At 48.7% G+C, this 15,492-nt stretch overlaps 1 protein-coding gene across 3 annotated transcripts in view; it reads left to right on the plus strand.

The window, feature by feature from the left end:
• Positions 1-15,492, plus strand: part of Fstl4 (follistatin-like 4) — a 427,962-nt gene that overhangs the window by 305,938 nt on the left and 106,532 nt on the right. For all 3 annotated transcript variants that reach the window (XR_388477.4, XM_006533539.4, NM_177059.3), the window contains exon 6: positions 1,967-2,090. Coding sequence is in view for 1 of the 3 variants with exons in the window: in NM_177059.3 (NP_796033.2) it covers positions 1,967-2,090 (124 nt within the window). In the remaining 2 variants the exon portion in view is untranslated. The remainder of the gene's footprint in view (positions 1-1,966; positions 2,091-15,492) is intronic.

Consider the following 15,492-nt stretch of genomic DNA (forward strand, 5'->3'; position numbering starts at 1 on the left):
CTACCTCCACCCCTCCAAAATAAAATAAAATCATTTCCTCTCTCTTGATTTTCTTTGTAGCAATCTCCCTTGAGCCTCTGTGTGTTTTCGGTTAAACCATCACCACAGAGGAATCCACAGGAATCCACCAATAGCTCCTAAATAGGACCCTGACTGAGGGGTGACATTGGTGGCCCTGGAAAGACAATTATAGGCAGAGGAGGCTCAGGTTTTCCTGTGACATAAACATAAAATGTCCCCATGTTCTCATGTGGCTGGATGCATGCTCCCAGCTAATGGTACTGTTTGGGAAGATTGTTGGATCTTAAGGAAATGGAGTCTTGGTGGAGGAAGTGGGCCTGGGAGTGGGCTTAGGCTTGTAGCCTGACCCCATCTTCCCTTCAGCCTGTGTTTCCTGAGTGGAGATGTAACCTGACAGCCAGCATCCTGCTCTGCCACCTGATAGCTCTGCCACCACTCCCTCTCTGCCACTGCCATGTCTTCCATGATTCGATGGCACTCTGTCCCCAGAACTGTAAAAACCCCTTCTCCCTTTAAGTTGCTTTTGTTGGGGTCTTTTATCACAGCAACAGAAACATGAGACAGATCTGGTCAGCAGCTGCTTTCTGGACGTGTGCTGTGGAGAGTCAACTCTCTAACAGTGGTGAGGGTTGGTGTGTGGTTGACGGGAGTGAATACAGAGATGGGATGTGTGGTGTGTTCTTTTTCTCATCGCTATGATCTGAACCTATCAAGAAGCCACTTAAGAGAGAAGAGTTTGTTTCTGGCTTGCCGTTTGAGGGAACACAGTCTATCGTGGTGAGAAAATGTGGTCACACAAGCATGAGGCCGCTGGTCACCCCGCGCCATCCACTAGAAAGCAGAGGCAGATGAGTGCCAGTGTTTGGCAGGTTTCGCAGTTCTGCAGTTTCTTTCTCCCTATTATTCGGTCTGAGTACCCAGCCCATGTTTAGGGTGGGTCTTCTTTCCTCAGTTAAAGCTCTCTGGCGTGTTTGAGGTAATTCCAACTCTGGTCAAGTTGACAATGGAAATTAAGCATCACAAATAGTGACCTGGGTTCCCTCCCTGATTCAGCTGTTAGCTGGTTTCTCATGATCAGGCCCTCCATTAGCAGAAGTGATAGACAAGAAGCCCCAAGGGAATGCCAGGACCAGGGATAGGAGTGGGTGGGTTGGGGAGCAGGGGGAGGGGGAGGGGGTAGGGGATTTTCAGAGGGGAAACTAGGAGAGGGGATAACATTTGAAATGTAAATAAAGAAAATATATAATAATAATAAGCCCCAAAGATTTTTCCTCACTTAGATAGCCTGGGTCTGTCTGACAGTCAGGGAGACCACAGACCGACCACAGGCCCTTCCTTCCCTCTCTGAGCCTCTGTTTCCTTATCTATAAAATGAGGGATTCAAACCAGACAAGACCAGAGATTAAGTACTCCCCAATGCCTCAACCTGCAAGGCTTTAGGATTGCCCTGAGTAGGGCATTGAGGGAAGGAAGAAAGGCCAGGCATATAGATACACAAAAAGGCTGGGGTTGGCTGGGTAATTCACTCTCATGAAGATGCACCAGGAGCAGCCTAGAAACCCAGCTTATTTTGTACATCTGAACTGAGAAGGCAAGTCCATCCTATACGGCTAGTCGGGATGGGGGTTTCTGTAGGGGAACAGTTCAGGCTGCAGCCCTCCAGGAAAAGGAGGCTGGGCCTATATTGTCCATACACTGTCAGCATCTGCACACAGACCCAGGGGAGGCTTTGCTATATCCATGAACCTTACCTAGGAAGGGCTCTGCTATTCCCATGGGTCTGAGGCATTGATGTGCCAATGCCCGTGTCAACAGAACACATTCGCTCAGCTTCATCCATCCGCTCCCACACCCTGAGTCCCCGCTAGATCTGGGGCATTTCCCAGCAACATTCATGATCCCGAGCTCACTGGTGACTCTGGCTTTGTCTCTTCTCGCCTCACAGTATGTGCTAAAGGAGCAGGACATGGACGGTTCACTGAACAGATGCTCACCCAGCGACCTCCTGCGATTTGATGACTATAATAGCGATGGCTCCTTGACCCTTGGAGAGTTCTACACAGCCTTCCGTAAGTGAGACCTCTGCCCAGGGCTGCGAGCATGGGAACTAAGTTCCTCAGGTATCCGCCCTGTCCTGTGGTGCTGATGTGGCATCAGGAGCCTGAATGTTGGGTACTTGGGACGTGTGAGCCTGGCCTCAGCCATCTTCCAAGTGGATTTGGCTTAAATATGAAAGAAGTTGAAACTGGTCTGTACAAGCCTGAGTTATGAGAAAAAGGGCAAAAGGAGATGTGTGGAAAGGAGAGGACTCGCCAACCCGCTGCCTTTTGCATAAAAGTATCCTCACTGATGAAGGGATTCAGGGGCATAACAAGAGCAGGGCTGTGACAATCATCCTCTGACCTTACTCGTGTGATTTTTTCTGGAGAGGCATGAAGAAATGTTTATCTACCTCAGCTCTGGCATCAGTGACAGACCACAGAAATGACTCCATCCAAGTTCAGCTTAGTGAACCGGGGAGTTATTGGAATTACTTAAAGGAGCCTGGACGACCCCAAGGTGCCAGTACCGCTGAAAAGCCAAAGATCACAGGCAATAATTCACCTGTAGGACTTGAAGGCAGGTGGGCTTGTCAGAGTCTCTTCTGTCCTGCAATTTCTGTTACTTATATAAATTGGGCACAGGGGGTGTCTTGTGAGTCATTTAAGTTTCAGGAGCTTCCTGGACTTGTTTTATTTACTTCCTGAGTCATAACCTTCCCTCCTTCCTCTAGGAGGGGAATATACAGCAATGAACACAGAGGCAGCCCAGCTCCACTGGGTAGCCTGGCTTGGAGAGAAACTTGAAAGATGCCAGAGGCAAGGCCAGGCAGAAGCTGAGACCAGTCACTACCCAAATACTTCTGCTGGGGTTGGGTAGGGCCTCTCAACCCTTCCTAATGAGCAATTCTCAGGAAAACATTCATTAATTAACAAGTTGTTATAGCCTCTAGCTATTGCTTAAAGAGGCCCGGCCTTGATCAGAACTGTGCCATAGGGTTGGAGAAAGGAAAAGTGTTCAACACAAGTTCTCAACACAGAGGAGATTCATTTGCCCCCTAGGGACAGAGGGCAGGGATAAGAGAAAAGGCAGGAGATAAAGGATGAGGGAGAAGAGGGAGGGAATAAGGGAGAAGAAGGAGGCATATTTGTCCTGGTGGACAAGGGACAGCCTCTGGATAGAGAGGAGACAGATGTGGCCCACAGGTCAATGGTGGTTTATAAAGGAAAAGAGGGAACCCCGTGTTAGGATGAGGTATTTAATTTTGATTGGGCATGTTAATTAGGTGAGCCAAAAGGGACTTTTGATTTCTGGACTTCAATACTTTGATGGTCGGGGCTTTGTGGTTAGCATCAGGATGAGGAAGTGATCAAGTAAGAGAATAGGCCTTGTGAGTAGCTTTAGGGATGGAATCTAATGGTTTTTAATAAGGCAGAGGGAATGGGAGAGAAGGGCCAGAGACATGTCCACCACACTTGAGCTGGCCAGAGTCCCTTCATTTAGGCAATGTCATGATCTTGTGACCATCTTAGGAGGTCTTTATCCTCACCCCCCCAAAGGAGATTTTTCCCGGAACTAAGCGGGTTTTACAGAAGCCGAAATTCAGTTTCTAGTTAAGACAGTTTGATCTTCAGCAAACAGGACTTGCTGTCTAAGCGGATATTGGAGGTGGTCACTTCTCAAGGGAGAAGAGCAATGCACACAGCTTTCAGGAAGTGGACGCAGTGGGCAGGTTTACAGGAGTAAAAGCCGTAGGTCAGTGTTAGCCCTGGGGTCTCAGGTGAGAGACGGCTTCTTCCTCCAGTGCAACTGCATTTCCTACATCAACTTGCTAACCATAATGTTAACGCTTGCTATCTCCCTGTGTGAAAACAGAAGGGGTGCTCTGAGTGGCTTCTTCTTGGGGTTCCCTGGTGTGTGCCACACTTGGAGATGACCTGCTTAGAGATTCCATCAAGCTAACTCTAGGAGTACTTGTTGCCGTGAGCGCTAACCTCAGTGGATTGACACTGAGCGGAAGCTGGCTAGCGTGCTGGGCCCACACTAGATACAAGAAGAACATGCTTTGTCCTAAATGGAAGAAGCCCCTTAGTATTCAAGGTTACTTGGGTCTGCTTAGAGCAGGTGGTGTGAGAGCCTGGTGTTATACTTGTGGGTGTGACCTGCAAGCTCCCAGCACCTGATGGTCAGCCTTGGGGAGGCAGTGTAAGCTGAAGATACCTAAGCCACACCCTCAGCCACAGAATTTAGGATCCTTCCCCCTAGCATTCATCTAGAATTCCATCGCTCCGAGAAGGTATCCCTAAAAAATAGCAACATTCTTTGAGCTCTGTCTATTCCCAAGAGGCAGCTCTTCTGTTCGGATGGCAAAGGGGCATGTGTGGCTGATAGAAGAAACACTTGAAGGACATAAAAGAGAACAGCAAATGATTTTTCCAGCAGTAATTAATTGTCCATGTGCATGATGTGGTTCTGTGAAGAAAGAGAAGGTGTTCCGGCTCACAGCATCTTTAGTATCCAGGGTTACATCCAACTACCATTGCAAGGCTTTGATTGATGTACCATGACCAACCATGTTTGGTCTCTTGCATCCTCATCCGTGCCAACTAGGAAAACCAAAACCTGAATCTGCTGATACTGGTTCATGATGAAGCGTGAATGACTTGTAGGCTCGTCCTGTTGCTAGAAGTACCTGTTTGGAGCATCAAGAGCTTATTCCCCAAAATAATTCTTGAAATTTAAAAATGTTTAGGGAGTTGACTATTAAATAGTCAGGGATTTTTGTAAACATACAGTTGAGTGGTCAGTGGCTTTAAATCCACACCTCAGATATCCATAATTCATAAAGGCTACCCAGAATGGAGAAAGTTATTGTTGTCATTGTCATCATCATCATCATTATTATTATTCAGTGAGACGCATGCCAAGTGTTAGACCTGACCATCACTAGAGAGACCTTCCCTGTTGACTCCAGTGCTTGGCTCATCACTAGCATCCCACCCACTTCCCTTGATAATACTAGTCCCTCAGAACTTAGATGGACTGGGGACCCAGCATCAGAAGGGCCCACAGCCAGATTTATTCTCCAAGTCAGGAGGTAGCCCATTTTCCAGGAACAGCCACGATACATTCCAGGGAAGCTGCCAAAACTCCAACTCCTCTGCAAAGGGTCTAGATCACTTTGTGGCATGCCTGTGGCATGGAAGGAGGAAGTTTCTAGATTAGGTTAGTTAAGCTGGGAAGACCTACCCTACTTGTGAACAGAACCATCCCACAGGCTGGGGTCCTAGACTGCTTGAAAAAGGGAAGGCAAGCCGGGCACTAGAGTTCCTCTCTTTGCTTCCTGACTGTGGGTTTAATATAACCAGCTGCCTCTTAGTCCTATTACTGTGACCTCCCCGCCATGATGACTGTGATCCCCTCAAACTGTGAGCCAAATTAAACCCTTCCTTCCTTAAGATGCTTGTCACAGCAGTAATTAATTAATTATTTGGCTGACAATGCCACTTCCTTGATCCTGAGAATGGATCTGGAGCCAACCTGCAAGCTCTTGGCTTTGCTCCGGAGGAAATGCAAGCATCTCTCCCACCTGTGAAGACAGACAGATAGTTTCCTTAATGAAGGTCAATTATAAACATGAGCCACTAAAGGGAAGGGGCACATTATCCCCTCAGCGCCAACCATAGGTTTCAGACAGGGTACCCTAATGTCTGCTTCTCCCATTCCTGGGTTATTATTTGAAAAGCTTTAGAATCATCATTCTTGAAGCAAATTAGATTCTGCGGTTGCCTTGGACTTGTTTTGAGCCAGGCAGCCAAACCATTCATCACAGCCCAACCCAAATAATAGATATGCAATAAAATGTAAACTTGCAGCCATTGAGGAAGCCACAAAATGAGTTAACCCAGCTATAAAGACCTGACATGCTGCGGCTCTGAGCACCCAGGGATCAATAGCTTCTCAAAGTTATAGGAACTCCTAATTCCCAGAGCTGTAGTGATGGATGTATGGCTGGGCGAGTTTTAAATGAGTAATTAAAATGAGACATACAGGTGGAACTGATTCCCTAGAAAGCAGTGGGCACTCGAGAAATCTCACTGAAGGCCAGCTGGATCTTGCACATCTCAGCAACAACATTTTGAATTTAATTTTAACAGCTTGATGGGCAGGGAGAAGTTGAGTGTTTGGGGCTTCCTTTTCTAGCTTCTGTTTTGTGAGTTTTGTTCTTGGGCTCCAGGAAAGGTAGAGGCTGCAGGGAGACTCCAGCCCCACAGCCTTCTGAAGCCAACTCAGAAGCTCTTCTGAGGATGACAGGGCTGGTCTGAGAGTGGTGGTGCACACCTTTAATTCCAGCACTTGAGGCAAAAGCAGGGAGAACTCTGAGCTCCAGACCATCCAGGACTAGCTACATAGTGAGACTCTGTCTCAATCAATTAATCAATCAATCGAATGAAAAGATGATGGCTCTGGGTGTTTGGTCTACAGAAATGACATGTATTGATAAGTTTGGGGTGGGGATGGAGAGGGAGGCTGCTAAAGCTTACCTTCCAGTGCAGCCATTTTGGCCTCACTGAGCTAGTTTGCCCCACACAGCCTGTTACAGGCTATGGCATGGGGTTCCATGGCCACCAGCTACCCTGCTAACTGATTCATGGTGAGGTCCCATCTCATTCCTGACTTTAGGAAGTAGGTAAATGCCACACTCTAGGAAGAGGACACAGGAGGTATGTTAGCCATGACAACCAATTCTCTGTCTCTTTGTGACTCTCTCTGTGTGTATGTGTGTGTGTGTGTGTGTGTGTGTGTGTGTGTGTGTGTCTGTGTATACATGAAGGTGTGTGGAGGCTAGAGAACAACCTCAGACAGAGTTTCTTGGACACTGTCCACCTTGGTTTTTGAAGACAGCCTCTCCCTGGCTTGGAACACATCAAGCAGTCAAGGCTGGCTGACCAACCAGCTCCAGGGATCTGCCCATCTCTGCCTCCCCTGTACCAGAGTGGGATTACAACCATGTGCCACCAGGCTGAGCTATAAAGGTAGGGACGTTTAAGATCAAACTTGGGTCCCCATGCTTGCAAAGCAAGCGCTCTACCAACTGAGCTATCTCCTCTGCCCCTGCATCCATCTCTTTCTGACCATCAGGCTGAGCTAAGACTCCCAACCCGGTTAGCCATCCCATACGGTGACAAGCATGAAAGATGAAGGTGGCCTCCCTGTCTCACTCCATCTATCAACTAAACCTTGTTTTCAGGTTGCATTTGACATCCCAGATCAAAGTCAGGTCTAGGAACTAAAGGCTGCAGTGTCCTCTCTGCACGTGTCCTCCGCCTCCCTCCCCTCCTCCCCCACAGCCACCTGTCCCTGCTGTGGCAGAGACCCAGGCTCCAGGGCTACTGGAAAGCAGGTTGCAAGCTAGTCCTCACTGTTCATCACAGTCAATTAACTTAAAAGTCGCTCACCTAAAAAAAAAAAAGCTTCTCAGTTCCGCATGTTTTTACACTTTTCTGAATGTTCAAGTTGGGATCGTGGGGGAAAAGCAGGTCACTTAAGTGAGAACTATTTTTTTCCCCTCTCTTTAAATTCATTATCAGTGTCTCCTACTTTTTTAGAAAGATACTTGTCCGCTTAATTAATCCTCTGAGGGCAAGCCCAGCAAACATGTGGATTGGGGGTGGGGGGAAGCAGGTTTTAAGCAGCCACATGAGCTTCACGTGGTAACATTCCAGGTCACCAGGGACCCCAAGGTGCTGACAGGGTGGGAATCAGACCCAAGCCTCCCTCTGGAACTTGGGGGCCCTAGGCATACAGAAAAGGAAAAGAAAACTTTGATCTCCTTACGGCCTGGCTCTTGTAACCAAGCGATTCTGAATCAGACGGACTAGGACGTTGCACATGGTTTTCCATCATCTTTGCTACAAAGTGGGAGGGAGGCTGAGTCCGGCTGTGCACATCTTATCCCCTGGAACCAATAATGGCTGCCACCATCCTAGGCTTCCATACCAACCTCCTCAGACTCCTCATCACCAAGGTGGTGAAATAAGACAGCCACAAACGTCCAACCAGCTCTCTCCGGCTGGTTAACCACAAAGGGTGGGCTTGACTGCAATTGTAGGCGGATATTGCTTCATCCTTGACATTTAGCCCTAGGTTTTGAGCAGTGAGGCCAGGCTAGAGGATGGGTTCAGAGCCAGCACACCACCCTCACTCAGGGTCTGTGTTTGATCAGTTATCACTGTAGATAATGGGCTCTTACAGTCAGAGAGACACCTAGTGTTCAACATGAGCCAGCACTGTGTGCTGTATCGCTTTCTCAGCTAAAGAAAGAAACTCAGTGAAGTTCAAGTATCCAACCTGAGGTCACACCACCAGCAAGTCACAGAACTGGGATGGCCCATGCACATGATTCTACAACCTTCTCGTGTATTTAAACATTCTTGGCATTCCCCTCTGCATTCTCCAGGGAGAAGCATGCTGTCCCCCACACTTCAAGGTGATCCCAATAGACTCCTCCTCCAAGAAATCTTTCTCATGCCCCCTCACATGGGCCAAGCCCTACACCCCATTATCTGGGAGCCCAGAGACTGCCCTGGGCTTGCCTCTGCTTCTCTTCCTCCTCCTCTCCTCTCCTTCCTCCTCCTCTGTCCACCTTGAAGTCTCAAAACCACACTGCCTCTTTCTCATCTCAGTGGTTTCCTCCTAAGGACTGTAACTGCATTGTGAGGCTCAACGTTTTCTGCCATTGTCTGGAACTCAGTCCTTCCTTTTTTAAAGATCCCAGCTGGAAGCTCTCAATGGCCTCAGTGCAGAGCAACTGAATAGTAGAAAATTAACTAATTACAGGTTCTTATTGAAAATCTATTATACACAAATTGCAAAAAAAAAAAAAAACCACCTCATTAAAATATGATGCTTTGGTGTGTTTTTTTAAAACTTACTCTTGGAGGGAGGGGCAGGGTTGGGTGAATAGACACTTCTACCATCATTCTCCTGGAGCTGCAGAGCCACTTCATGTTCATGGGTTCACACAGCCCAGCCTGACTTTGTATATCATAGAGAAACTAAAAATTCTGCACAGAGCTCTCTGAATATTAGTAAATACTTTAAAGTGGCTGCAGAGGAGGCAAAAGATTTGGTTACAGAGATATAAATGAGAACAATTGAAATGTCAGCCTTTTACAGGATAGCGCCGTATTGCCATCATGAATCTCACTGTTTCTGCAAAGCTTTTGTCGGAACTTGAATGCGCAATTCAGCACCGAAGGTCATACTTCTGATTTCCAAGCTTGCTCCCCTAAATGGTAGTGTTGGGGAGGCTTGGGATATGCAAGCCAGAGCTATCCAAAGCCTATATCTCAGTGAGGATCCTTGTATGCCCAAGGTTGCCTCCAAGGCTCCAAGCAAAAGCCCAGAGGTAAAACTTATAACACAGAGTGAAACCCCCAGCACCCTACTTGATTGTTTGGTCTGCCCTTGGACCCCTGATTTCTTGTGGGTGTGGCTGGCAGGGAGTGTGAGGCACCTGGTGATGACCAGATGCTCTGAAGTATGAGGAAGCACACCTGAAAGGCAATTATGGTTTGGATGTGGAATGTCCCCCACGGGTGCATGCACCAACACTCTGTCTCCACCTGGTGGCACTGTTTCAGGAAACTGAAGAACTTTTCAGAAGTGGGACCTAGATGGAGGAGGTGGTTTGCTGGGAGTGGGGGTGGTCTTAAGTTTTATGATCCAGCTCAACTTCCTGTCCTGTCTTCCTGACCCACTCAGAGTACACCCTTACATACTGCTGCTGCTGTGCTATCCCTGCCTGGATAAACCACACCATCAAACATAAGCCCAAGTCATTGCTTCTCTTAGGCTGCCCCTTGTCAGGAGTTGAGCCATAGCAGTGAGAAAGTAATGGATACAAAAGTGGGCCTCCCAAGGCTGGACACTTGACACAGCCATGATTCTACAGTCTTGGTCTTTCTTTCTTTCTTTCTTTCTTTCTTTCTTTCTTTCTTTCTTTCTTTCTTTCTTTTCCTACCACATCCTTTCAGATTGCAATCGCTCTCAAGACCCTACAGCTACTACTATGAGGCTTAGTCTGTGGTCTGCAGAATGCATGTGTCCTAAGGTTATGGAGGTGGGGTCAGAGGAAGCCATGACAGGATACATGTATGGCATGACAGGATACAATCACTAAGTGAACATCTTATGGGTCATACTCAATTGGCCCCAATAGCATGGTTACCCATTGTAAGAGCAGGCTGAAGGGACCAAGGGGACCAAGAAGCTCTGAGTAGAGAGAGAGGCATCCAATGCCTCTGCTGCTACTTAGACACCAGGTAAGGAGGATTTCAGACCCCAGACTGCCAGATGCTACCTCATCTTAAATTGCTCATACATCAGCCCCTTCTTATCATGGTTCTCACCGGGCGTCACTCCATCCCTAGAGGCCAAGGTGGCTTCTGGCTACCCCAGAACTTAGCCTTTACTTGGAGCCTCCATCTGGGCCCAAAGTTGAGACAGGAAGAATGGTGGGTGGTTGGAATATTGACAGAGACTATAGGACTAAAAACTATCCTCAGAGATGGCAGCAGAGGGGAGAAGACATAGAATGGCTGGGCAAAGAGAAAGAAGGGCAAGAGTGTTATTGTCCTGAGTACCTGTCACGGTTAGAAAGGAAAGCCACGGAACTGGGGGAGAAACCTGGAGCTTTTCATGTGGTAGACATTCAGCCCGGTAGCAGCAGGGACTCATTAAAATGACTGGAGGCCATATTGGAAAATAAATATCTATGTGAATATATAAGAAAATGTCAGAGTGGTATGACCGTTTCCAAAGATAATAGTCAAGGTGTTTCCCTGTCCCCCACACAATATTAGCTGTGTTAGTTGTCCACCATGCTCCATGGAGTAGTCTCGGAGCTCAATAGCTGGGCTGGCAAAGAGGTCCCATCCCCTGTATATAATCTAAGTTACCTCTCGGTCCAGCTGGCCTTCTGTCATGTCCCTGTTCCGTGCTGCCCTCATAGAACTCTTTTAGAAGCTGGCCTGAGTTGTCTGCATGACTGGGCACCTGACCAGTCCTGTCACGTGTCTCCCAGAGGCTCCTTTGAAGCTCCCTGATGAAGCTCAAGGCCAAGAAGCTGGCGGTGCACTCTGCAGTGACATGAGTAGACCCATATCTCAGCTAATTTCCGTGTGTGCAGGACCTATAAGGTCAGAGGTCATGGCCACTATAACAGTTGGTCTTTCTGGCTATTTGTACTCTTGTGGATACAGGATCACAGCAAATGGTCAGATAAATAAGCCAATGAATGGAGCTCTCTAGTGATGGAGAAGCAGGTATTCTGACTATGTGAAGGGAGGCCGACCTACTAAGCATCATATACTCTGATTCCAGCTTACCCAGATATAAACAGGAAAAGCTCTAGTCTGCCCTGAATCCCCCATGAGTCCCACCTAGAGTGAGGACAGCCAGACAGTCTGACTGCTACCACCAAGAGAATGATAGTACTCTTTAGCTCAGAATACTAAGCAATGGCTTTCTGTTCCAAGCTACAGCTTGATCTTGGCTCCTTAGCCGCAGTCCTGCTGGCTTTGCCTCCTTTTCCTGGTAGGAGCTACCCCCAGGAAGGTGTGGAGCAGCTGGCATGTGGAGCCTTGGAGAGCAGTCTCAGATGGCATGAGTAGTTTGTCTTCAGAAAGGGTTTTAGGTTGGAGCAACTGCTCATGGTTTGTTGGGAAGTTGCCCACAGCTAGGGATGGACCCAGGGCTCCATTCCTAGTCCAAGTAGGTGAATGAGTAGGGTGCCTGAAATGTACTGAGCCCCCACTGTCCCCTATCTGCATGGCACATCCAGCTTACAGCCTTCCAGAACACTTTGGAAACTTCCCAGGTAGAGCTGACTCTCCAGAGCCACCATAGGCCACCCACAGGCCCCCCAGAGCACAAAGATGCCGGAGGCTACAGAGTTCCACCCAAAGCCAGGTCGCCCCAGATCTATCCACAACAGGGCCTGCAATGAAGCATTGGGGGAGCTTCACCCCTGCTCTAGCCAGGACCCTCTAGGGTCTTCTCTTTCTACCCCTACAGTGTGTGTAGAGCAAACACATTCCAGCCACAGACTAATGCAGAGGGTAGGACCTGGGCTATCACCTGCATGCTAAATCCTGAAACAGGTACCTCACCTGTCACCTGCATCTCTCCCAGACCACATCACAAAAGTAACAGTTACTACTTGTGGGATGGTCAATTACTGCACAAAATTTCGTGGTTAATGGGGGAGGGGCATTCTGGCTCCATAGAGAAGCTGAAGCCCCAAAGAGCAGCCTCGTTCAGAAGTGTCCCCCACTCTCTCTTGAGTTACCAGGTCTCTGTAGGATGTCTGCCTCTGAAATCCAAGTGGCATCTCAGCTCCCCAAAACCAGCACACTTCCAGAGACTCTGTTGGCCCTACCCATCTATATAATTGGCCCTACCCTTCAAAGGCCGCTTCCACAGGATGGCACTGAAGGCACACTGGTATCTGACAATAGGTTCAAGAGGTAGAGACTTGGAGACAAAGGTTACATCCCTGCCTTTGTGAGTGCTCAGAGCACCCATCCCTCAGCATCCTTCACTGAGATCTTGATGGCAGCTGACAATGAGCTTCTCTCAAGAAGCTGAGCCCTGGCCTGGAGGCAGCTGCCATAAGCCACACTCGGGCTATACTGCTCACACTCAGGACCTGAGAGAGTATTTAAGGGTTGAGTTGGCCTATGACTGGCTCAGACAGAGTGAATGAGATCGGATCAGCTGGGCAACAAAGAACTAAAGGTCATATAACTCAGCATCGAGAAAGCCTCTGGTGCTAGCCTAGAACTCTGCCAGCCTCCGGTCCCTGCAGTCATTGAATGAACAGATGGGCCTGGAGTAGGCACATCCCATCCCTGTGGGAGTTTAGAGTCCCCATGTCACATCATCCAGCACCAGGGTGCAGAATGTATACAAGGTAAAGTAGACCCCCCCCCCATCCTGCTGGTGCTAGCCAGATGCCATGCACATCCCTGCCCTCCCTGAGGAGCCCTGAGACCTGAGAATACTGGCATGTGATTATGAGGCCACGAGTGACCGGAACTTCCTCAAGAAGCTTTGGATTCTGAGTTTGGAAAAGAAGGGAACTGTTGAATGTCTTCCAGGGAGGCTAGGGTTAAGAAAGTGTAATGATCCAGAGGGGGCCTTGGACTCGGTAACAGCCCTGAATTATTAGTGAGGGTTCTCTAAGTGAACAGTACTGATAGGATGAAAAACATTGTACACACACACACACACACACACACACACACACACACACATATGGGCTTTATTAAAGCGGCTTTTGGGCTTGGTCCAGGCAGTCCAGCAATGGTTGTCTCCCAGTGAAAAGAGCAAGATTTAGGTAGTCCACAGGCTAGGCATCCCAGCCATCCCATTCTGGTACTAAAACCCTAGAGGCTCCCCAGAGAACTGCTGGTCATCAATCCATGTCGGAATCCTGAAGAAAAAAGAAGGTTCTAACGTCAGCAAGAGGATGGGTGAAGCTGTTTGTGAGAGTGCAGGCAAGCAGGGAGAAAGCCAAAGCTTGCTTCTTTCAAGTCTTTTTATGAGGGCTGCCATCGGAAGGTGTGGCCCAGATTTAGGGTGGGTCTTCTCACCTCAAATGAGCTCATCAAGAAAATCCCTCCCAGGCATGTCCAGCTGCTTGGTTTTTAGTTGATTCCAGACATAGTCAACTTGCCAACCAAGATTAGCCATCACAAGCCCCATGCCTCCAACCTAAATACGTGTCTGCCATAGAGGGCTACCTGTCAGAGTGTGTCATGCAGAGGCCAAGTCCAGTCCATCCATCCTGGGTCCTCCCCTCCCCTTCCCTGGCTTCTAACCAAGGGTTGATGGAATGCATCTTCCAAGGCATGAGGATGCAGTGGAAGGGATTCGAAGGCCCTGTAGAGCATCCTTGCAAGGAGAGTAGCTCCTATGGAACGGGAGCAGTTGGCATCTGCTTCAACCTTGAGAAGGGAACCAATGTGCTTCTACTGGAAACGCCATAACCATAAAAGAATGGCCTGAGCAGGACCCCTGAGCCCCCCCCCCAAGTCAATCCTCTATCCTTCGGAGGCTGGATGTTCACTTCAGAGTGTTCAGGACCAGACTGTCCACAACCTCACCTCACCTGCCTCCCAGCCATGGCTTGGGAAGGATTTGGAAAGAAGTCCACGTGGAGGGGAAGCAGAGATGGCGTAGGCCTGGGGAGAAGGGAGAGCTCAGAGCAGCTGTGTAGCTGTTGATTAATAGCTGTGGGCCATGGCAGCTTTGAGAGGGAGGGAGGACCTCTCAGTTAGTGGGACTAGGAGTGGGCATGAGGAATGTGTGGCTGTGTAGGCCCCCTTGTGAGCCTCTGTACTGTGTCTGCATACCTTTGAAGTCAGAAGAGCTGATTGATCTTGCCTCGAGTGAAGGGCAGAGACCCAGCCCCAGCTCATGATCCCTCGCTCCCAGACCACAGGCTCTGTGTAAGCAGCCGTGGCCAGGCCGCCAGGCAGATGAAATATTAAAGAGCATTGGAGTCTAGGAAGTTTGATTCTAAATGGGTTGTGTCAGACTGGACCAACTGAGCTAAAGAACAACATCTCAGATGGGCCCTTGCCAACTGTAGTGTTTGCAAGAAAAATGGCTTCCAGATACCCAGAGTGCAGGCAACAGTTGCCCACCATTAAGGAACGGTATGATATCACAATGGCTGCAGACCAAGCCTCAGCAGCCCCAACTGGCGCATGGGGATGGTCTCCTGGATGCTAGTCTCTGCTCCTAATCCTCAGGAGAGGGTACTGGTGCCAAACGTTCTTCCAGTGTGAGTGGCCAGATAAGCACCTGTCACTGGTATCTGCGGGACAGTAAGTGCCCAGAGTGAACTGACATACACTCAGCACCATGGCTTCATGTAACTTCACTACAAAATTCTTCACACGGTCCTTAAAGTCATAGAACCAGCAAGGCGGGCCGGTGAGCTGCTTCCTGTGTGATTGCAATGTAAGGGAGTCCTGTTAAGGTTTGAACACTTGATCACCAGCTGGTGGCGCTGTTTGAGGAGGTTGTAGAACTTGAAGGAAGTGAGGCCAGGTTAGGCGACAAGCTTCAAAGAAAGGCTATGGCCCAGCCCTGCTTCTAGCCCCACTTTGGATGTTTCTAGATCATCCAGTCCTGAGCTAGCAGCCACATGTTCCCTCAGCCACCAGTTGCTTCCACCAACTTACCTCCCCCACTCTGGTGAATTCTGTCCCTTCAGACTGTGAGCAGGAAGAGGTCTCTGCTCCCTGAAGTTGTTTTCTGCCCAGTGTTTGGTCACAGCCATGAGAAAAGTAAACAACACATGCCCTGAATGGAAGCAATCGGTGACATTTGCTGTCGTGTAGCCCTGCATGCCAA

Source organism: Mus musculus, chromosome 11 (genome assembly GCF_000001635.26).
Source record: "Mus musculus strain C57BL/6J chromosome 11, GRCm38.p6 C57BL/6J".
NCBI classification, from domain to species: Eukaryota; Metazoa; Chordata; class Mammalia; order Rodentia; family Muridae; genus Mus; species Mus musculus.